General features: G+C 43.0%; 1 protein-coding gene across 2 annotated transcripts in view; it reads left to right on the top strand.

Moving 5' to 3' along the window:
- The window catches only part of gbf1 (golgi brefeldin A resistant guanine nucleotide exchange factor 1), a 75,751-nt gene that overhangs the window by 20,037 nt on the left and 31,489 nt on the right, over positions 1-24,225 (top strand). For both annotated transcript variants that reach the window (XM_082558388.1, XM_082558389.1), the window contains exon 4: positions 20,100-20,231. In XM_082558388.1, coding sequence (XP_082414514.1) covers positions 20,100-20,231 — 132 coding nt within the window. The remainder of the gene's footprint in view (positions 1-20,099; positions 20,232-24,225) is intronic.

Consider the following 24,225-nt stretch of genomic DNA (forward strand, 5'->3'; position numbering starts at 1 on the left):
AGAGAAAGAAAGAAAGAGAGCATGTTTTCACATGTGAGACATGAGTGATGTTTAGTGTGTTTGGAGGCTGTAGTTAGTGTGTAGTGTAGTCATTGTTTTGTTTTGTGTGTCAGTGATACCAGTGAATGTCACAGTTGCTGCCTTAAAGCTAGGGCTGGGTTTGATTATCGATTAAAATCGATTCTGGCTTGGATAACGTGATATCGATTCATTGAAATCCACCAGGATAAAATCACACTTCATGCACAGCTCTCTTTCTGTTTTCTGCATTATTCGCTTGCTTGTTACGCACAAGTCTACCGTTGTTCACAGCCTGTCGGACGCTGTTCTTTTCCTTTTAATTACTTCCAAAAAGAAAGCCTCATTTCTGCTGTTCAATACTGAACAAATCTAAACTTTTTAAAATTATGCAGAATTGCAAAATGCTCAGCTGTGTCTCTAATAAAACCTCTGTGACTTTGCTCTGCTTCACTTGAGCAGCATCAGGTAACGTTCATGTGCTGATTAATGGTTTTCTTTCATTTTTGATCTGCTGCAGAATATTTTTAAGGTCATCTGCTGTAAAATCCCAGGCAAGGAAAGCACCTTCATGTTTTCTTTTCCTCAGTTACTTTGACACAAAGACCTCTGCTGTGATGCTCACACCTTTTGAGAAAGTCTCGCAAGTGTCAGCTTTCTTTTTATAGAAATAAAGATATGAAAATGTACTGATACGTGATCAGAATTATAATATTTCTGACTGTCTGAGGCAAAATTAACCGATTCAAATTGAATCGTGGATCGAATCGATTCGCGTGAATCGACCTGCTGTCAGACCTGCAGGTTTATCCCTGTGCTGTTCTCCTCGGTCTTATACTGGACAGAAACGATTTTTTGGACTGGCACAAATCATTTGTGTGCCTTCTCCTTTGATGCAGCACACCTCATTGTTCTGTAAATAGTTTTAAATGGTTATATAAAGAACGCCTGAGGCCTGGGCTGCATTTTTAGGTAAATAGTACCATATAACTTTGTTGTTTGCAAAACTTGTGCATAATTTTTAGCAATGTACAATTTCTATTTGCATTTCAAGTTATCAAAAGGATTCCTTAAACATGTTTGTGGATTTTACAGTAAAAAATAAAACTTTTTTTCTACTCAGATTTTACATTTTTTGCCTAAATTTAGATCAACTGTGCTAATATCCATAATGCTAAAATGGAAAACATAACTCCAATTTCAGATATTTGAAGTTGTGCTGAAAATAGTGAAAACAAGGCAAGATGAACAGTCTTTAAAGGTGAAATATAGAAGTAAAATCAAAAGTGGTCAAAAACGGTCAACTATACCCTGGACCCCAGAGGGTTAAATAGTCGAGCTACACTGTGCTCATGGTTCTAAATTAGTAGCACCTGTCTGAGGTCGTTAGCTGTCATAAAGACACCTGTGCACCCCACAATCAGCCAAAGTCTAAGTAGCAACATGGGCAAAACCAAAGAGCTGTCAAAAGACACGAGACATAATTGTAGACGTTCACAAAGCTGCAAAGTGTGTGTTACTGTGTTTGTGTAATCACAGTAACCCTGTGTCACGGTACCCTCGTCTGACTTTTACTCCCTTTAAGTTTGCACTCTTGGAGAACGTGTGAGAAGAACAAAGAAAATAAAATCAGTATATAGAAAATACAAAACTGTTCTCTGAACATGAAATGCTGTCCCGGGAGTGAGCTGCTCCCAGGCTGCTGCTCGTTTGTTTCTCATGTTCTGTGTGGAAGCAAATAAGGCCACGTTACAGTACTTTTATTTTGAAAATGTGGTAGCTACCAGCCAGTTAGCCAGTTGTGGCTGTTCTCTAACGTTCTCTTAGTTTAGGACTGCAGCTAGCAGCACTAGTCAGTCTGCAGCTGTTGTGAGCTGGCTGATCCACACTGACTGCTCTGCGTTGGGTGCAGAGCTGCTTGGTATATTCACTCTTGCAGCTCCTTATCATGCTGCAAATCCAAATCAGCAGCACTGATCAGGCCATTGAAGATCAAAGATTCAGGACTTTCTCCTTTGACTCGTGTGAACATTGCCCGTCGCTGTATAGATCACAGCTGAACAGATTTTTTTAAATAACTACTGATCGATTAGAAATGTTTGCTCTTTTTTTGTAACTTCTGAAAAACCTCGTTGATCACGTAAAGGCCGAATCGTGTCAGTCCCAGACCCCTGTGCTGGTGTTTACAGAGAGCTTCATCATTTCCACCCACAGACACAGTGGCCACACCATTTTCTTTAAAGGTGACAAAGGGGATAGCCAATTGTTTTTCTGTTTATCAGAGGTGACATGACCAGTGGCGCAAGGGGGCGAGGAGGCCCTGTGTTGCCATAACTAAATATACATCCCTGACAGCTCCATAATAGGTTCCAGGAAGTTCAGTCAAAAATAAAAACAAAGCAACATTTCTAGCTGATTGGCTTTGAAAGGCCGTTTTTCCTTGCTGAATGGGAAAAATGTGGACTTCAGCATTCCATGGCCGTGATGCCAGTCGGATTGGATAGGCGCAGCCTTGCGTGTGCAGAGCGAGCGTGATGTGAGGGAGACACATTGCACTGCAGAAACCAACTTTATGGGAAAGAATTTGTCTACATGTTTGAAAAAAACAGCAGATACTGGAAATGTTTTCAGTTGTGTACATCTGTCATCTTATCATGCGTTATTTAGAAATGTGCACGTGTGTGATTTTTGTGCTTTAAACGTAGGGCTGGGCGATATGACCCAAAATTCATATCTCGATATTTTTTACCTGGACGGCAATATAAGATATATATCTCGATTTTTTTTTTTCTTTTTTTTTTTAATCTATAAAGTAAGAACAAAAAGAGAGTTCTTAGTCAAAGCTGTGTCCCAGATGTCACACAGGCACTTTTATTAACATAGAGCATAGATGTACATAAGATTTACTCAAAAATAAATTATGAGCATTTATTAAATAATAATGCTCCATAAATAAAAGAAAACAATGTTGTTTTTGTGCATAACAAAAAGCTCACAATTGTGCAGTCAAAATGTAAACTAAAAGACGCTGAGCATAGTAACAAAGACAGATTTCACAGCTGCTCTGTTCCCAACTTCTACTGTGTGACTGACAGCATTGAGTTTGAAATCCTCTTCGTAACCACGTCTCTTAACAGGTGCCATTTATGGTCCTTATACACAGTAGGGTAATATTACGCTGAAGCACAGTACCTATCACTCCGCGAAGCTCCTCGGTAGCTGTTGTCACTACCCGATCCGTACCGGAAACCCGATCGGTACCCCGCATGCGCAAATCTTACGTCACTTCCTCTCTTTGCCAACTTTGCGACATTCAATATATTTGAATGATACGGTTAGCGCCCAGTTAGCTCCTAGCATTTCTCAACAGCCCTGCCTCCTTTTCGACTGCCCGGGACATTTAAACAATGGATAATCCGTATACAAAGAAATTCATGCTTTTCTCCTCAACAGAGAGCGTCCCCCGATTGAGCAACAGCGCCGTAAAATAAGAATGGCGCCTAATTACAGAGTTAATAATGCAGACTTTATAATATCTCACGTGTAGATTCATCAGCCAGATGAAGTGTTTACTGACAATTGACAGTGATAGCGCACATCATCATCACTATTCCAACAATCCTCTCTTCACAGACAAGCATAAACACACTCGACTATCACTAAATCAGATTTAACACACGTTTGTAATGACGATAATTCAGTTTATAATAGGGTTTATTCGCTCGGTCAGCAGGTGGCGGTATCCTCGTACACTGGGGAGTAAACTGCCATTAAACGAACAGAAGAAGAAGAAAACATCTGCACATGCGCGGTACGGATCGGGTAGACCCGATTTGTACGGTCAGACTTTACACATGCGCAGTAAGGATCGGAGAGTCCTGATCCGTAATTATCTTTTTGTTTTTCGTTTTTGTCTACATTGTACTGAAATGCTTCATTATTGCAAACAATTTAAGATATACTTGTTATTCTTAACATCTTAACAGATACTCTGACCCGTAACTATCGTAAAACGCTACGACTGGAAGTAGAAGTCATACTAAAACATTTTTGACAGATTGCTGAGCGCCGTGTTCCACATAAAATCGGTTCGCGGCCATCAAGCACAACCAGAATTCATACATAAGGCGCACTGTCAACTTTTGAGAAAATGAAAGGATTTTAGTCCGTGCGGCATCTCTGGGCTAACCACGCTAACGCCATGTTAGCGTGGTTAGCTCGTTAGCGTGGTTAGTTAGCTAACACGTTGACGGCGTCCAGCCCCACGCACGGGGCGATGTGCAGTAACTCGTTAACGGAGATTTGCCGTGTCCATCTTGTCGCTTCCTGCAGGTGAAGCGATGGGGGAGGAGGGGGAGCTGTGTTTAGTGAAGGAGGGGCGAGGCCGAGTAACGTTGCGTAAAGACAAAAGTGGACGAAAGAGAGGCAAACTTGCGGCTCCACAAGTATAATTATAACGTAACATAGACTATATCGATATAAAGGATATCGTCACATCTTATATCTCGTATAAAAAATATACCGATATTTTTTTAAAAACTCGATATATCGCCCAGCCCTATTTAAACGTGCAGGGTGGTTTCTGGGTGTTCTTCTGTTGGGAGGTTTTTGGTTCTTTGGCTGTGTGTGGTTCATATCTGTGCAGGCTGAAATCCAGAAATACTTGCAACCATCTAATCCACGATTGAAAAATGATGCTGTTCCGTGTAATTCCTCGAAGTCAAAGCCATCGAGCAGCTTTTTATTCCTCAACACTGATTTTTGAAGCAGTTTATTTGCAGTCACGTGCGCATCTATCATTGTCAGTGCAGATGCTGATAAATGCATAAAGATAATGCACTCTCTGGAACGCCTCTCATTTGCTCAGCTGCCTGGAATTACGCCACAGTATCTTTGAGGAAGCACTACTTGAGCTTGGTTTAGGATTACTGCGCTCTTGGCACACAGCCTCAGTGTTACTCTTCACCACTCCTTTAGAAAAATGTTTTATCCCTCCCCCACCCCGCTTTTACCTCTCAAGTTTGGTTAAATTATGTGCTGAAAGATGTTTTATGACAAACAGCAAGCCCTGGGGAAGTGCACTTTGTACATGGGTGGAAGTGGGCTGCAATGTGAACAGCAGTGAAGTGGCTCGTTTTTCTCCTCCTCTCTAACCACTCAGTCTGTCCTCACGTTGGCACTCACAGCAGACAAGGAAACGTGGATTTCATGGAAGCAGCAAAAGTCTGCTTTTATTTGAAATGATCATCACATTTTCTTACTGAAAGTGAACTAACTGTAAAAACGATTGGCTGACATCTCTTCAGTATAATGGTAGACCGGTACTTCTTTGTGATGCCCCCGCACACCTGCGCTCTCTCAGGTGTGAGCCCCCCTGCTGTGTTTCTGCTCTGCAGCTCACGGAGGCCCAAAGGGGCATGGACTATGACGGGCAGTTCAGTGCCCCACTGTGGATCAACCTGACTGGGTTTAATGTCTCCCCACCATCCACAGTCCACAGTGTTGTTCATGTGTTGCCATGGACAGCTTACACGTTTCATCACTTTTTCAAAATGACGACTTATGGGCCCCCTTTGCCCTCGGTATAGATCACGGTCATGTAGAACTGAAATAGATGGCAGCACTGAGGAATAGATGAGTGGGTTGGATCATAAGCTTTAAGCTGAATGTCCAACGTGTTCATGAAGCCAGTGCACCAGTACAAACAGTCCCTGTACAAGCCCACCATGGTTTTCTGTTAAAATAGCACACAATTATACATACACTGGTTTAGTGTTTCCAGCTTTGATTGTATACCTGCCTCTATGACTGATAACTGTGGTGAACAGTAGTTGTAGCTGGCATCTGTTTATTGGCCTCATTCCTGCTCATTGTGTTACTGCATGTTACCACTGTGCTGCTGGTGTCTTTTGGAGCATTGGCACCTGTTGTTAGCTACCAAAGAACAAGCCTGCCACAGCTTATCTCTACAGTGTTTCATGCTGTAGTGTCAGTTTTTGGAGACTTTGCAACCCTTATGCAACCTTTACATCCCAGATTTTAATCAGATGTCGGTAACAGATAATCTAAATAAACTGCTATAAGGTGCAACACACCACAAACACATTGAAAGCCTGGTGATATTTATTCCCTGCAGGCCAGTTTATATAAAAGCATTGAATGAAGTGCTGCTTTGTCACAGGCGTTTGCATTTATTAATTCTGTAATGCAGGAAATGTATAAATGCTGTTATACTTGATTGTAATCTGCTGCTTAACTTTGCTGCTGGAATTACAGATAAGAGAACACAGGAGACACAGAAATACCTGTTGAGTCAATAAAATTCAATTCATTTTGATCTGTTGACCAACTAAAGGGATCTTCTTTAACAGCTTGGGGACGGTGACCTTTAGCGTTTAAATGTATGATGTCCAGCTCTCACTGTAGAAATCAACAGCAGCTCTGAGCGTGCAAGAAAAACTATTCACTGGACTTTACATGTTTATTTCAACACATTTTCTGTCTCAGTCCATCTGTTGTCTTCTTTCCAACATTGCTTTATTTTCTTGTCTTTTGTGTTTCTTAATGATTTTCAGTCTCCATTTTATCCCCTCATTATCTGATACTGTCTCTGATTGGGGATTGTTTGTTGCAGAAGAAGAGTCACGTGACTTTATAAGGATGGTTTTTAATGGAAGCAGAAAGCTTTTCTTAACAGACAAAGTTGGTAAGGACTGTGGTGAGACACGTTATTTCCAACTGGAAATTAAAGAATGGTAAATGGTAAATGGCCTGTATTTATATAGCGCTTTACTAGTCCCTAAGGACCCCAAAGCGCTTTACATATCCAGTCATCCACCCATTCTCACACACATTCACACACTGGTGATGGCAAGCTACATTGTAGCCACAGCCACCCTGGGGCGCACTGACAGAGGCGAGGCTGCCGGACACTGGCGCCACCGGGCCCTCTGACCACCACCAGTAGGCAACGGGTGAAGTGTCTTGCCCAAGGACACAACGACCGAGACTGTCCAAGCCGGGGCTCGAACCGGCAACCTTCCGATTACAAGGCGAACTCCCAACTCTTGAGCCACGATCGCCCCCGAAATACATAATTTCCCCAAATATATTAGTGACATAACAAGTGTATAGATGTTTTCTGTCTTTTGTTTTTCTGTTTTTCCAATGTGTAACAGCGTGTAACACTTTGTAACAGTGTGTAATGGTGTGTAACGGTGTGTAACACTTTGTAACGGCGTGGGACAGCGTGTAGCACTTTGTAACGGTGTGGGACAGCGTGTAGCACTTTGTAACAGTGTGTAATGGCGTGTAACAGCGTGTGACAGCGTGTAGCACTTTGTAACGGCGTGTAGCACTGTGTAACGGCGCGTGACAGTGTGTAGCACTTTGTAACAGCGTGTAATTGCGTGTAGCACTATGTAACGGCGCGTGACAGCGTGTAGCACTTTGTAACAGTGTGTAATGGCGTGTAACAGCGTGTAGCACTTTGTAACAGCGTGTGACAGCGTGTAGCACTTTGTAACAGTGTGTAATGGCGTGTAACAGCTTGTAACAGCGTGTGACGGCGTGTAGCACTTTGTAACAGCGTGTAGCACTTTGTAGCAGCGCGTGACAGCGTGTAGCACTTTGTAACAGTGTGTAATTGCGTGTAGCACTATGTAACGACGCGTGACAGCGTGTAGCACTTTGTAACAGTGTGTAATGGCGTGTAACAGCGTGTAGCACTATGTAACAGCGTGTGACAGCGTGTAGCACTTTGTAACAGTGTGTAATGGCGTGTAACAGCTTGTAACAGCGTGTAGCCCTTTGTAACAGCGTGTAACAGCGTGTAGCACTTTGTAACAGCGTGTAGCACTTTGTAACAACGTGTAACTGTGTGTAGCACTTTGTAACAGCGTGTGACAGCGTGTAACAGCGTGACAGCGTGTAACAGCGTGTAGCACTTTGTAACGGCGTGTGACAGCGTGTAACAGCGTGTAGCACTTTGTAACAGCGTGTGACAGCGTGTAACAGCGTGACAGCGTGTAACAGCGTGTAGCACTTTGTAACGGTGTGTAACACTGTAATCCCAGGTGTGAAGCGCAGGGGTGAGGAGCTGAATGTAGGAGAGCTTTTTAAGTGTGTGGGTGCTGTATACCCTCACTATCCCCAACGATAATGAGATGGCAGAGATCAGCATGCAGAACTAAGTCAGTGATGTACTTTTGCTGTGTTTGGAAAGCGGCTGACACACTGGCTGCCAGGGAAACCCACACTGCTCCGTTGCCTGCTCAAAGCACTCTCCCCTTTAGCCCAGGGTAAACTGAAACAGCCAAGATTAGTATTCATCCCTCTTAATGCTGTAGCTTATAATATAGTCATTAGGTGACTGGAGACTAAGCCATCCCACCTAACTGCTGTGATTTATTAAACACACAGAGGATTTGCTGTCAATGCAGTGTGGACATAAAGCGAACGTCACGTCTAAGTACAGTGGTATCAGCTTATTAATGCTGATGAGCTGTGCTGTAAGTGGTTACATTCATACTGGGGGAGGGATGAAATGGGATGACTCTCAACTGAATCCTGCTTTCCTGCATTTAGTCCAAGTATCTGAGTTGCATCGCAACCAGCTAGCATGTAGGCTCCTGGTGTTTGTGTGTCAGTTTACCAGCCTGTATTTGTGCTCAGTGTGTAGTTATACTTGCACATCAAGTAAAAGTTATTTTGTTAGTGTAGGACGTGGTAGCTATTTGCATACTGGTGTTCTTTTTTCTTACTTATTTAACTGAGTGTTGTTTCTAAAGTCAGCACAGCAATCTTCTCAGGGTGCTTTGTGTTGTAAGAGAGTCAGACGTTCTTCTCTGGTACTTTTGGGAAAAACTGGGCTCAGGAATGGGCAGCACTCTGTCACAATGACTGGTGTGAGGCAAACGGAGCTGAGTACACACTTTCTGAATAGGCTTTGTGACATGTTCAAGCTGTGACACCCATCTAATTTTGTCAATATATCAATAACTATATTAACCAAATGTCATGTAACATGTGTGACAGTTGGTGTGTGTGGTATCACAGTGAGATGAATAATTATTCTTTGGCAGGGAAATGAGACAAACCCATCTCAGGTGTGATGTTTGAATTGTGGATGCATTTCCAGGTTGGAGAGTGGTTTTGATTTAGAAGATTTTCATGAGGAAATCTGAATATGACATGTTAGTATAGACAAGGCAGCAGCAAGGTGGAAACTGAAGGTATTATTATGGGATATTGGATGTTATAACCCCTCAGAGTAATAACTGTTTTTGGTGTGTTTCATTGGATAATAGGAGCCAAAAACAAGCTAAGAAACAAAGCTAGGCCCATGAGGCAAAACCAGTAACAATATGATACCCTCCTGGCAATAAGAAGGTAATGTGTCTGCTTTCCATCATAATGACCTTATGGGCTACTGTTTTAGTGTAGCAGGATTATACCAGATTATAATATTTAAATTAAGCCTGACTTAGGCTGCCAGCATTCTGCTTGGCTTAAAGCAATAATGTAAATATCAAATCAAATCAAATCAAAATTTATTTATATAGCACATATTAAAAACAACAGTGTTGACCATAGTGCTTCACAGTCAATAAAAACATGAGACAGTTAAAACAAACAATAGAAGAGGACAACAAACAATAGGTAACAACGCAACAAGCTAAAACAGCCAACTAGACAGAATCAAAAGCCAAAGTAAAAAAATAAGTTTTAAGACGTAATTTAAAAGACTGGATAGACTCGGCAGTGCGAATATGAACGGGGAGGTTATTCCAGAGTCTGGGTGCCACGGATGCAAAGGCCCGGTCGCCTCTCGACTTCATTCGAGTCCTAGGTTGTGCTAGGAGCCTATGGTTGGATGATCTAAGTGCCCTGTTGGGATTGTATGAATGGAGTAAATCAGAAAGATAACTGGGCGCTAAATTATATCTCGTTTATTGTTCTGACTTATTAAATATAACGTGTAGTGTGTGCTAGGTTTGGTGTAATGAGCTGCAAATTATAAAACTGCCTGTTTCTGTTTAATACTACATGAACAAGTTATTAAAGCAAACTTCAAGAAGTGTGACCATTACCAGGAAACACCTGTGGTACTTTCTGTGTAATTAGCAGGAATAAGGACTGTTTTTATTAGTACTGAAAGTATTATTAGCTACCAAACATAAGCACCTTTCTTCACCTTAGTGTTCAAGACATGTGGCCACAGATCTGACGATCAGATTACCAAATCCACCCGTGAAGCTTTCAGTTTACCGGTCAGTTTACGTTCCTACCATCACCTAAGGCCCGGTGCTCCGGGTGGTGAGGTCGGGGCAGCAGACATGAGTTTCCTTTGAAGAGTAGCTGGGCTCACTCCATCTCCTTAAAATTCTGTTGCTTACTTTTAAAATTACTAATAACACAGGACCAAGCTATCTTAAGGAAACTCTTAAACTCATATGCTCCTGCGAGGGCTTTAAGATCATCCTCACAGTTATTGTTGGTTCAGCCCAGATCTCGTTTGAAGTCTAGAGGTGATCGAGCGTTTGCTCTAGCTGCACCTGAGCTGTGGAACAATCTCCCGATTGGCATCCGGGCGTCTGATTCTATTCAATCTTTTAAATCACGGCTTAAAACATATCTGTTTGAACTTGCTTTTTCTACCAGTTAAATTCTGGCCTTGTTTGCAGTGAGTTATTCTATTAATTTTTCTGTTTGTCTTGTGTTGTCTATGTTCTCTATCACTGTGTTTGATGGTACAGCTTTACTTTGCTATAGCTATGTGCTATAGTTTACTCTTATTAGTGGTTTTTACCTGTGAACATAATTCCACACTTATATGACTCTGATGTTATAATGTTAATTGTTTTATTGTTTTATTCTTTTATGTAAAGCACTTTGGCATGCCCTTGGCTTTTAAATGTGCTCTATAAATAAAGATTGTTGTTGTTGTTGTTGTTGTTGTTGTTGTCCTACAGAGAGCCCAGCTTCTCTTGGAGAGTAGAGCTGCTGCTCCTCCACAAACTCCATCCTCCTTTAGGCATAGGTGTCACAGTTGCCCTGCCTTTGTCTTATGTCTTTAGACGTATGATTCACTTTAATCCCACTAAGTCTTTAAGTCTTTGTAGTGTTTTGTTTTTAATTGGTTCAGGTCAAACTGAATAGATTTAATTGAGTTTAGACATAAACACAGGTGTCTTAATTTTAGAATAGGTGCTGACAGCAGATCTAAAAATGGTTCTCTTAAATCAGTGCTGGGGAAGTCCAGGCCTCGAGGGCCGCTGTCCTGCAGCTTTCAGATGATGATCCAACACAGCTGATTTAAACGGCTAAATGACCTCCTCAACATGTCGTGAAGTTCTCCAGAGGCCTGCTAATGACCTCATCGTGTGATTCAGGTGTGTTGACCCAGGGTGAGATCTGAAACCTGCAGGACACCGGCCCTCGAGGCCTGGACTTCCCTGCCCCTGTCTTTAGTGGTACTTGGTGATTGTGAAGAACTGCCTGTAAGGAGATTTTTACAATTCAATGGCAGTTTTTCAGGCGCTGCATCAGTTGTTAATAGCGGCTGTGCGTTGTCTCCAGTAGAGTGCGCCTGCAGTGTGATCGTGTGGGGGAGTGGCGTAGTGTGTGAACACACTTGCACAGTGTGTGTGGTTTCTGGAATCTCTCCCGTTCCTTGGGAATGCCATTAATGGGGAGGTGAAGGAGAGCAGCAGGTGAAACAAATAAGGATGATAGCTACACACACACACACACACACACACACACACACACACACACACACTCTTCAGTCTCTTTTTGGCTCATGCAGACTGGTTGTTGGTGCCAGCTCTGTCACCACATATGAAAATGGTCACAATGGTGTTTGACACTAGGTTTGTTTGCTATTATATACACAACAGTCTAATTCCACATGGATGTGTGTGTCTAAAGGCACATGTAGACTTGAGTATTTCCAGTGCAGCATCTTATTACTTATCAGCTGTTTGTTTTCTTATCCTCGTGCCTGCTGATATGTGGTGGACACGTCGACGTTCCCTGCATTTCCATTTTTCCTTAAATCAATCATCCTTCGACTCTGCACTCTTCGCTTCTGTATCGTGGATAACTGACACGATCCAGTCTGAGCCTGAAACCATGTATTAGTTTATCCTGCTGAATGACAGTCCACAGCCTTACTCTGTACTATTTCCAACCTCACACACTCCCGGCTCTATGCGCTCTCGCTCCTGCTGCCCACCTAAAGTTTGCCCCCCCCCCTGTCCTGCATCATAACCAAGACACACGCTGACATTGGCAAGGATACATGGTTAAAAGATGGGATGGAAATTGCGCGTCTTGCTCTCCACTGTTTGTTTTTCTGGAAATAGAGGTGATAATATGAGCCCATCTTATCTGAAGGGCACCTCACTGTGATACTACAAGCAAACACTTATGCATCCAAATGAAATGGAGCCATTTGAATCAGGCGGCTGCATTTATGCTTTAAGAGCTGATAGGATATGTCAGCAGTGACATTTTACATGATGTTCAGTGTGGAGCAGAATATCTCGCACTTAACATCCCCATTAATACAGAACTGTTCGTATGTGCTCAGGTTTTAATTTGCTGTGATAAAACATCCGTTATCTATAATCACAGTGACCGTGACTAGTGCTCGTCCATCACAGAGGGGACAGCAGACTGTGAAACACATTAAGTGGACGCTGGGGCCCAGCCAGCTCCCTGCTGGAATAATGTAGTCATTGTGCAAAGTATGCACCATTGAAAATACATTTTACGTACAGGATAACAGGTGCAGAGCAGCACAGTGGCTGGCAAGCTGTGGCCTAGGCACGGTTTGGTAATAAAGTCATGCTGGCTGAATAATGCACCTGCTTCCTTTTTTATTAGCTCTGTTTTTCAGACTGGAAACAGAATTCTGCTGGCAGCAGTAGTAGCTGGACATCATCTACAGTTTTAGACAAACCACAGTTACGATACGTGCATCTCATATCTGAGGCCTTCTCACCTGACGATAATAATGATGGGATTGGGTCAGTGAATGATGCACTTACTTATGTGTAGATCTAAAACATATTCATTCATTTTTAATTAATATTAAAGACAAGTCTGTGGTGGATGCTTTCCACTGAAAACTCATTGTTACATTTGTTTGAAAAGCTGATCCAGCTTTGAGTTCTGCTCAGGCTTCAATGAACTGAAATGTTCATTTACTGAATACATTTATATTTGAACTAGGGCTGGGCGATATGGCCTAAGATTCATATCGCGATATAATTTGAAGCATGTGCGATAACGATATCTATCACAGTATATTATTTTCTTCTGTATAACGTATTTTCCACACTATAAGGCACACTTAAAATCCTTTAATTTTCTCAAAAATCAAGAGTGTGCCTTATGTATGAATTCTGGTTGTGCTTACTGACCTCGAACAGATTTTGGCAGAAATCTGCTAAAAATGTTTTAGTACAGCTTTGGTAAGCCGCACTGCTTGATGGATCGTCAGAGCATTACGCTGCCGTAGTGAGGAGCTTCGCGGAGTAATCTGGGTCCAAAACTCTGTCAGCTTCAGGTTCCAAAGTCAAACGAACACTGAGAGTTAAAAACGGTCTAAATTATTTCATCTGTAATAAAATCATCAGTGTTGCTGCTTTATTGGGTGTAACAATTAAGTTTAACATCCATGAAAACAGAATTTATTAAATTTAACGGAGTTAGAAGTTAACAGGAAGTTAGATCGCTAGTTTACACCTAAACATTTCATAGCATGTTCTGACAGAGATTTCTGAAACTAATTCAAACGTACAGCTCTGCTGTCACTTCCAACATAAATGAAGACAGGAAACTAAACAGCAGTGGCGTTTGCAGGGTTACTGAAGTTGGGCTACCTGGTATATAATGTTGTGCTACGTGATTGCTAGCGACACAGCTATGTTAGCATAACATTAGCACAGTGAAGCTGGAGGATGAAGCCAACTTTTTTTCCACTCATTAAAAGTTAACGTGAGGGATTCTGGTGGTCAGGGACAAATGCAATCGCATAGCAGGATGCTGTACATGGGGCAAACTTCAGTCAGGAGAACAACTGAGATTATTCATCCACAATACGAGGTTAGTTATTAATATACTGCAACAACATGGGAACAGAACAGCTGCGAGAGAATTCAACATTAATGAATCAATGTTACAGAAGTGGAGGAAGCGCAGTTTTTGGCTTTCCCCATATTTCAACAGTGCTTCATCTCTTTGCTATGACTGTCGGCATAATTTGCAGATGATCATGGTTTTAGCCGCTGCGATGCTTTCGACCAAAACAGGCGCAGCTTGATGACGTGATTTACTCAGGAACAAATAAAATACTGAAAAAAGCCAAACAATAACATTTTAAGTTATCTAAGTGACTCATATATCATGTTTAACCTGAGTAGCGAAAGACGTCGGTGGGTTTGAAAACGATTTGTCGGGAGTCCGGTGTTCTCATGGCTCTAGTGAGCCTTGCTGTCGCTAACCGATCCGTACCGGAAACCCGATCGGTACCCCACATGCGCAAATCTTGCGTCACTTCCTCTCTTTGCCAACATTGTGACATTGAATATATTTGAATGATACGGTTAGCGCCCAGTTAGCTCCTAGCATTTCTCAGCAGCTCTGCCTCCTTTTCGACTACCGGGACATTTAAACAATGGATAATCCGTTTACAAACAAATTCATGCTTTTCTCCTCAACAGAGAGCGTCCCCCGATTGAACAAGAGCGCCGTAAAATAAGAAGAATGGCGCCGAATTACAGAGTTAATAATACTGACTTTGTAATATCTCACGTGTAGATTCATCAGCCAGATTAAGTGTTTACTGACAATTGACAGTGATAGCGCACATCATCATCACTATTCCAACAATCCTCTTCACAGACGAGTATAAACACACTCGACAATCAAATTTAACACACGTTTGTAATGACGCTAATTCAGTTTACAATAGGGTTCAGTCGCTCAGTCAGCAGGTGGCAATATCCTCGTACACTGGGGAGTAAACTGCCATTAAACGAACAGAAGAAGAAGAAAACCCCTGCACATGCGCGGTACGGATCAAGGAGTCCTGATCCATAATTATCTTTTTGTTTTTGTCTACATTATATGGAAATGTTTCATTATTGGAAAAATTTTAAGGGATACTTGTTATTCTTAACAGCTTAACAGATACTCTGACCTCTAACTATCGTAAAACGCTTCGACCGGAAGTAGACACCTTTCACACATGCGGGGTACCGATCGGGTTTCCGGCACAGATCGGGTAGTGAGCCTAGCCCCCGGCTAGCTATCGAGCTAGTGGGTAACAGACGTCTCCGAAAACGTCGGAGCGCTTTTGAAAATATGTGGTGTCCTGATAAACTGAGCAGATATTTGAGGTTTACACAGCTACATTCTCGCCTGAAAATATGTTAAACGTTTATTTTGTGACCCAGAAAGAATAATAAGAGTAATATTAAAACTAACTAGCTGCTGCCATTGTTGGAAACTGAGCTGGGCCGCGCTATGAATTCTGGGACACAGCTTCTTCCTCTTCGGGGTTTAACGGCAGCTGGCATCCTTGTACATGCAGTGCTGCCATCTTCTGTTTCAGTCCGTTATTACACTCTTAAATCCTACTACTTATTCCTGCGTCTTTTGTGATCTTACAAAGCTTCAAACGAGGCGTCGACTATTAAATCAGTCGTCGACGAGTCTGATAGTCGACAAATCGTGGCAGCCCTAGTACATAATTCATCCAAATATCTCAACCCGTGTTTTTTATCATTGTGATGACATCTGTCCTCTGCTTGGTGTCACTCATGGTGAAAGGATTGCTCAAATAAAATGTGTACTTTTGAATTTCAGAGCCACATTTATGTCTGTCTCTCCCTGATGCAGACAACACTACCACCTTAACATGGAGCTACATGACTTGTAGTAAAATGTTACATTTAAAAACTCACCAGAAGTCATTTTCAAACAATTATAAGTTGTTCTTGTCATTTAAGAACCGTGCACATCATCACCAACAGCTACGTTCACCCCATTGCAGGGCTCCTTAGAAGGGACTGTTCAGGCCTCCATGGAGTGCTGCACAGAGGCTCTGGACTTTACACATAAGGATGTTGTGTTAAGTCTGGTACTGAACTATACGTTTTGTCCTCTCTGCCCCACAGAGTTGATTCTGTTCATGTGGATGTTTTCAGTTGCAGAAACGTCTCAGTGACCCACACAGCAGCTTTTTCCACACCTCCCCCTCCTCTCAGTGGCTTTAGTCACTATAGCAACCACATCCCACAGCTGTGTGGTGATGTCACACTTTCTCAGTCATCTAAAGCTCATCATGGCTGATCCTGTAGGTGTGTATGTAGGAGTATTCCTACACTAGCTTTAAAACAGAGTAGCACAGCTGTATTATAGTCCATACATCCAACAAACAGCATTCAAACCTTTGGTGACTGGCCAGGTGTCACAACCTTTACAAAATAATAGGTCATAAATACTTAAATTAATAAGGTTAGGGATATATATATATATTTGCCTTAGCATGAGGCGCCTCAGCACTGCAGTCACAGACCTTCTTACTCGTGTCACTGGTGGGTTATCAGTGTGTGGGTCCGGGCCACAGCGTCTGTGGCAGAGGGTGTTTCACCACTGCTGTTTGACCTGGCAGAGCTCCCACAGATACATGACTCACCGTCGGTCAGTTTAGTGATGATGACCGTTTATAACACAGGCTCTTATACACTTCCTTTCCATATAACACATTCTTAACATCTCTGTTCAGTAGAGCAGGGCGATATGACCAAAAAAATTTATCACCATATACATTTGAAAAGTTGTGATAACGATATAATTGATGATATAATTGACACAAGACAAAATACTTTACAACTCCTCAACTTTATTAGTGCAAAAAACCCCGACATCAATGTATTTCCACTGAAACAAGCAGCTGTTTTTTATCTGCATTAAAGTTATATAAAAACGTAACAGTGCAAACTCCTCGCTGACAGTTTAACCAAAAGGCGTTTTCAGTGGAAACTGGCCGACACATCCTCAGCATAACCATGTATAATATCCACAAAACTTAAAAAGAGCTTATACACACACAGTACGGTAACATTATGGTGAAGCACAGTACGTATCACTCTGCGAGGCTCCGCCTACGATAACCGTAATGCTCCGACAATCCATCAAGCGGTGCGGCTTCGTAGCTCAGCAAAGTCGTACTGAAACATCTGACAGATGTTCGAGCGCCGTGCACATAAAATCGTTCCGAGGTCAGTAAACACAACCAGAGTTCATACATAAGGCACACGGGATTATAAGGGGCTCTGTCGACTTTCAGAAAAATCAAAGGACCAGCCCTACTGTTCAGTTTTAATAAATATAGATGACATAGGCAAACCTCACAGCAGGCCTGTCAAACCTATGGCCCAATTATACAGTTATATCTGCCCTGCGAGATAATTTCATATGTCAATTATTAATGTCCCGTCAGTGTGTGGGAGCCGCGGGTTCAGCCCTGCTGAGAATCAGTGCAGGCAGGGGTGGGACTCGATTTCAATGGGCACACCATGTGGCCAATCACATGTAATGACAGACTGGGATCATACCATTATGTGAAAGAGTCAAAGGGGCAGACGTTCCAAAGACAGCAACGGTAGTGGTACAGGCCAGGTACACTGGGACACGGGGAGGTGGGTTTAAAGGCAAGCGTGTTGGGAAAACGTGAAGAGAGCAGCTTCTGACCGCAGTGATAACGGGATGAGCGCAGAATTTCTTAGGAGCTAAAATGAAAAAGATTAAATGTACAGTTATTGAACGTCCCGTAAAATAAACTACATGCAGAAGTGTGTGCATGTTACCACACAAAGTCATTAAGAAATAAACGACTACATGACAGAAAAGTTTCTACTTTACAAAGTTCTGTTTATTTACGACTACAGTGTAAAACCCCAAAAACCTTTTATGCTGTTTTCCAAATGTGTTCATGATAACTGAAGAGTCTTTGTTTGGCTGTCACAGCAGCTTTTTCTTTATCATGTAGAAGAACATTAAACAGACTGTGTCACAGGGATGTGGTGACCTCTGACCTCGGACTGACAGACTTGGCAAAGGAAAATGAGGAGCATGAAGTAGGCAGTGAAAGGATACTGCTGATCCATGAACGGGACAGTAAGTGCTGACTGTGCACTGAGGAGCAAAGGGAGAAAAACGCCACACTCTTGTTGTGTTTGTGGCCTCATTTATATCTGTTCTTCTAAATAGCAACAAATGTCTAAAATCAGCAGACGTCTGCAACGTTCTGGTTTATTTCCCACAGAGTCCAGTCAGCCCTGTAACTGCCTCTTAAAGGGATGCATGGAAGTTAGTGGGTCTCCATCATTAGAAGAACTCCATATTGTGCTTAGATCCTGCATTTTGGGATTGTAGAGCTCCACGACTCTGTTTGGAAAGCCTTACAAAGACACCACAATAAACAGAGGCCTGTTTGCTTTCTGCTTTTGTCCTTTTTGTCTGAACAGTGTCTTCAGCTCAGATTCATCTGCTGTAGTTGCTCCCTGTGCTCTAAGCTTTTCTGCTCCAGTGCCAATAGATGCGCATGTGTTAAAGACGGCCTCTGTTGCTCAGAGAGTTTGCCTCATCCTGATGTGCTCTCTGGGGGCAGAGGTTCACCCCCGGCTCTCTTCCCTTCCTTTGCGAGGGCCATTTGTGAAGGTAATGCACACATGGCTGGATCCTCTCCTACAGCTCTGAGCAGAGAGACGAGCTCCAGCAAGTCAAGGTAGATGGGATCAGGCTCATGGTGAATCATAATGGCTTCATTTCACAAACTGGTTTTCTTTTGGTCTCCAGTTAAGCTCAGCTCCAGTTGGACTTGTGTACAAGACAGACTGTATGCAGCAAACACAGCTCATAGAAGGCAACACGCACCTCTGACTGAAAACTCATTTCTTTATTGCAGTTTGGTCAGTGTCGTCCTGAGGTCAGTCTAAGCTTGGCTGCAGCTATAATTATTTATTTTCCTGGACTTCTCAAAGGCCACAGAGCGGCTGCATTCAGCCCTGTGTTTACTGATGGCCCTTTGGATCGTCTCAGATCTTCCTCTTAAACTACATGTGTTTGAATATAAAGTAATAAACCACTGCCACCCTCCTAGAAAGCTGATGGACACCTATCATAGTCTCTTACTAAAAGTGAGCACTGAGGCTTTGTGATTGCTTCTGCAGATATTTGTGAAAGAACTGCTCTCAGGACCAGGGATGGGATGGGTTTCCATAACTGCTACATCCAGGCCTTGCATCACCACGAGCAGTGCAAGCCACCAGACACAGTAGTGTGAAACAAGCCACCGCTGGACTGTAAAGCCGTGGAGACAAGTGCGAAATGATGCTTCTGACAGTGTGACGAGCAGCACCTGACTGCACTGTGCTGGTACGGTGTGCATTCTTGTAGTCGGCTCTTAGTTTCACCCTCGCTGCTGCAGCACACGGAGACAGCTCCCAACGCTGTGGGAAAAGCTTTCAGGCTCACAGAGTGGGTAGTGGTCCTTTGTAAATATGCTCTTAAATCATTATAGTGATTCATTTTATTTATTGTTCATCACTTTGATCATTATCTGTTGTGTTTACGTGTGTGATATAAAAAGCTAGAGTGTTGGTGACCCTGCGGTGCTCACAGACTGATCTGATTGTTGTTCTTTGGTCGGGTTTTGCAGATTGACCCTAAAAACACTGGTGGAGGTAAAAAATGAAGAAGAATAGATCAATAATAGGGAGTGTGGAGCCTCTTTACCCAAATGCTAACCTATTCTACTGTTAGCACACTTCTCTCCCTGCCTTAGCAGTGCCTGTATCGAAGATCTTGCACCCCCCTCGTCTTCCCCTCACCATTAAGTAAAACACAGGTCATGTTAATTCCTCATCGATTTATCGGCGCAGCTGTTTGCACGAACCATCATTTGGAGTCTGGGGAAAAACTGTTTGCTCCAGATCATGACAGTGATAAAACCTTTGCAGGGGACCGTGTGCCTGATTATGTGTGCCTGCATTGTTTTTCAGAGCTGTCAGATGTTGAACCCAATATTTTCCTGAGGCCTTTCCTAGAAGTCGTGCGCTCCGAGGACACCACTGGACCAATCACAGGCCTTGCTCTTACCTCTGTCAACAAGTTCCTGTCTCACGGCCTTATAGGTAAGAAAATCCTTACCTGTACATGAAAGCGACCTGGTTTCCAGATAGTAGTGGAGCGGCTTCATGTGAAGACTAAACATGCTGATGAATGTACTCGATTCTTAAACAAACCCAAAAACCTCATGCCCAGGATGAGAAAGCATCATTTCCCAGTTTAATCACATTTCCTTCAAATGGTGAGACTGGTGTGGGACCGGTTGTAGGTCTAATATTAATAACAGGAGGGTTCCTGGTAATTGTAAAGCTCTTTGGGTGCCTTGAAAAGCGCTATATAAATCAAATCCATTATTATTATTATTATTATTGTTATTATTATTATTATTATTATTATTGATAATAATAATAATAATAATAATAATAACAATAACAACTGTTGTTGTTGTTGTTGTTGTTGTTATTATTATTATCAATAATAACAACAACAACAACAACTGTTGTTGTTGTTGTTGTTAATAATAACAATAATAATAATAATTATAATTATTATTATTATTATTATTATTATTATTATTGAATAAATAGCAGAAAAACAGTTAAGCATGAGGTCAGCCTCGGGCGAGGGGGTCAGACGTGTGTGTGTGTGTAAGGGCCATTTAAACCATGAATTACATTCTGCAGATTGTGTGTCAGATGTTGTCATGTGTCTCACACAGTGTTGGGATAGTGGCTGACTGTAGTGTGCTAGCACCAGCAGCCTCTTTTTTTCTAGGTGAAATCCAGGCCAGAACGTGGCTGTGGGGCCTGTGTCTGTGACTTGGTTCAGCAGATGAAGGAATACAAACACCTGGCTGAGGTGACTTTCTTTATGATACCAAGAAGAGCGGAAACCACCTTCAGGTGAAGTCCAGGAGCGCAGTCGGCCCAGGAACATGTTTCTGTTCTTCATAGCTGCTGCAGAATGAACCGAAGGTCGCTGCCATCGTTGGCCTCGTCAGGGAAATGTGGCCCAGTGTCTGCCAAGTGTGAAATGACGATGCATCACCAGGTGTTGGTGTGAGCAGCAGGGTCTGAGGCAGCGTGACGGTGCTGTCAAACGGCTGTAGGCACCCTGTTAGAGAGCTGCTGGGAAACTGTCTTGGTGCTCGCTCCTTTACATTGAAGATTTCTTGCGAAGGATGTGAATAAAACTGAGGAGCAGCTTCAGTCGGTGCAGAGCTGCACCCCATCTAGGCCAGCTAAGGAAAAACCTGAAACTTAGAAGCTGCATGTCATTAAGTTTCTGAGCAGGTAGAAGATAAATGGACTCAAACATGACCGTTCCAGTCACATACTGCCCCCTGCTGGCCACACAGACACCACAGAGTAAGGCTTTGGTGGATTTCTGTTTTCTGGATGCAAGTTTTCCTCACTGAGCGTTTGTAAAGCTGCCTGCAGTCACACAGGCCTGTCAAAGTGCAGAGAGAGAACAGCGTGGGTGTCACACAAATATGATACAAAAAGGTCAGCACACTGTCAGGCTACACTGGAATACAGTTTAATAGTGGAATAGTCTACAGACATCTCTGTGGAAATGACTGTCAGACGCACACATTTTAATTTTACTTAGAGAGCAGTGGCTCCTCTCTGTGGTCGGAGGGCTTCTGGCAGAGCGAGAGCAAACTAAGCCCGGTTGTTGACAGATATCCAGAAATGGGGTCTATTCGCTCTCATCTTATTGCTCATCTTTCCCCCTCTGCCCCTTCTTTATTTTCTCAGAGTCTCCTGTAGTCAGCAGTCCCACACTGTGCTGCTAGCAGCCGCGTGGTCACTGGACCTCACAGGGCTCAGCCGAGGCTTAGGCTGCAGGGACTGCCAGAAGAGACGAGCTTAGAGTACAGCTGAAGCCTGCCTGGGGCCGAGGCTGGAGTAAACTCTCATGTTCTTAATAAACTGCCTGCTGTAATGAAACAAAGTGTCACACAGGGCCATTTGCTGAATCTCACAGTCAGAGCATTAAAGAAAATGAGTGTAAATACAGTCAACTAGTTCTTTGGACGCATGCTCAGTGTGTGAAAAGCTGATTGTAGTTCAGCCCCCGCTCTGTGACGAGAACCACAGCTCATAGTTAGCAGAGCAGCATGGTGTGCTGTTAGGAAGATGACCAGGTGAACAAACTGCTCAGGAACAGAACGAGTATAAATCCAATAAAGTAAGTGTTCCCTGTGTGTGGTTTGTCATGCAGAGTGCAGCTCGAGCTCTTTTTGTGCGTCGCTGCCTCTGCGCCCACTCTGTTATGCCACAGAATGTGTGTGTTTCTGGACCACAGTTTGATAGACTCGACTTCATGTGGCAGCTGTTTCAGCCCCCTGTTGACTTTGCAGCCCCGCTACCCCCCCCCACACACACACACACACTGAGCCTCTCCTTTCCTCAGTGTTATTTTAAACCCCCCCACCATAGCCCACCTTTGGACACCACTTGCCTCCGCTCTGTGCCAGAGGAAGGATTAGTGTTTTCTATCACTTCTGTCTCTCTGCTCGATCCCCATGTGGCTCCAGTTTCTCTGTGTGGGTGTTGGATGTTTCCAACACGACCTCCACGGTTGTTGTCGCCCTCGACTCTGGAGGGATGTCAGCATGACTCCATCTCCCTGGACTTTTCTGAAACCAGTTCTCAGCCTTAAACGAACCACCGACTCTTGTTCTCCACACCATCTGTCAAAGAGCAAATTCCCAAGAAGTGTCTTTAACTTTAATTACATATCATGTAGTAAACACATGTTCAGAGGGAAAGGTTGTGTCAGAGTGTTAATGTTGACAGGCTGCATTGTTGCCTCGCTGGGATAGTCCTAATCCCCCCCCTCCTGCTTATTAGTTAATGAATTGCTGCTCGTGAGGATGGTGGGAAAGAAAAACAAGATGGCTCAGCCACTCTGGTTTCAAAAACACTGGGGCTGTTGCTCTGACAGGAGTCGGTGGACGTAAGCTGTTTGTCCAAGCTTACGTTCAATAAAGGGCCACATCTGGTCTCTAGATCCACGGTTTGAAGCACGTTGTCGATGGATGCTGTTGGACATGTCTTCATAGTTGCTCATTGCCACCACGTGTTGGATATCATGGCTCACACTGTATTTATGTCACCGCTGAACATCTGGCAGTCACTGATTGGAGGAAAAATGCTCACTTTACGGTGCTCTGTGCTCAGTGTTGGGGAGTAACGGAATACATGTACCGCCGTTACGTATTTAAAATACAAAATATGAGTAACTGTATTCCGTTACAGTTACCGTTTAAAAAGGTGGTATTCAGAATACAGTTACTCTGTTGAAATAAATGGATTACACTGCGGTACTTTCCTGTTTCATATTGTCGCGGGTCAGGACTGTTTGGGTTTGTTTGACAGCTACGCTCTGTTGTTCCAGGCGGCAGCGTTACGGTTGCCATGGTTACAGGGCGACGCTCTCTCTCTCTCTGCGACTGTGTGTTTCCTGGGTGAGAGAGCGCCTTTTTGTTGTTGTTGTTGTTGTTGTGCTAAGCTAACAGGCAGAATGCTACAAGCATAGCTCTAAAGAATGTAGCATCATGGGCAGTGTAGTTGTAAGTAAGCTATTAAGACTCGACTGTACACCGTGTTCCTGTTTTCCTCCGAAAACAATAAGTTCTGTTGGAGCAGTCTTTCAACGCCTCTCTCTGTCTCTCGCAAGAAAAGTTGACCCACACAACAAAGTAAAGCTATTTTTCGGCTACGAGCCGACAGGGACCCCGCCGTATTAGTCAGAGGTCCCTTTACTACAGTTCGGAGTCGTGGACCTTCAGTAATAGTAATAAATCACACAGCAATAGTACATTCACGTTGTTGTAAAAAGCATGATAATATATTAAGTAATCCAAAGTATTCAGAATACGTTACTGTCATTGAGTAACGTAACGGAATACGTTACAGAATACATTTTGGGGCATGTATTCTGTATTCTGTAATGGAATACATTTTAAAAGTAACCTTCCCAACACTGTCTGTGCTACATCATTTTATATGCTTGTGGTGTATGCCACATGTTCTGCAGCAGCAAAAATAA

Source organism: Aulonocara stuartgranti (assembly GCF_965226115.1).
Source record: "Aulonocara stuartgranti genome assembly, chromosome: 13".
Lineage (NCBI taxonomy): Eukaryota > Metazoa > Chordata > Actinopteri > Cichliformes > Cichlidae > Aulonocara > Aulonocara stuartgranti.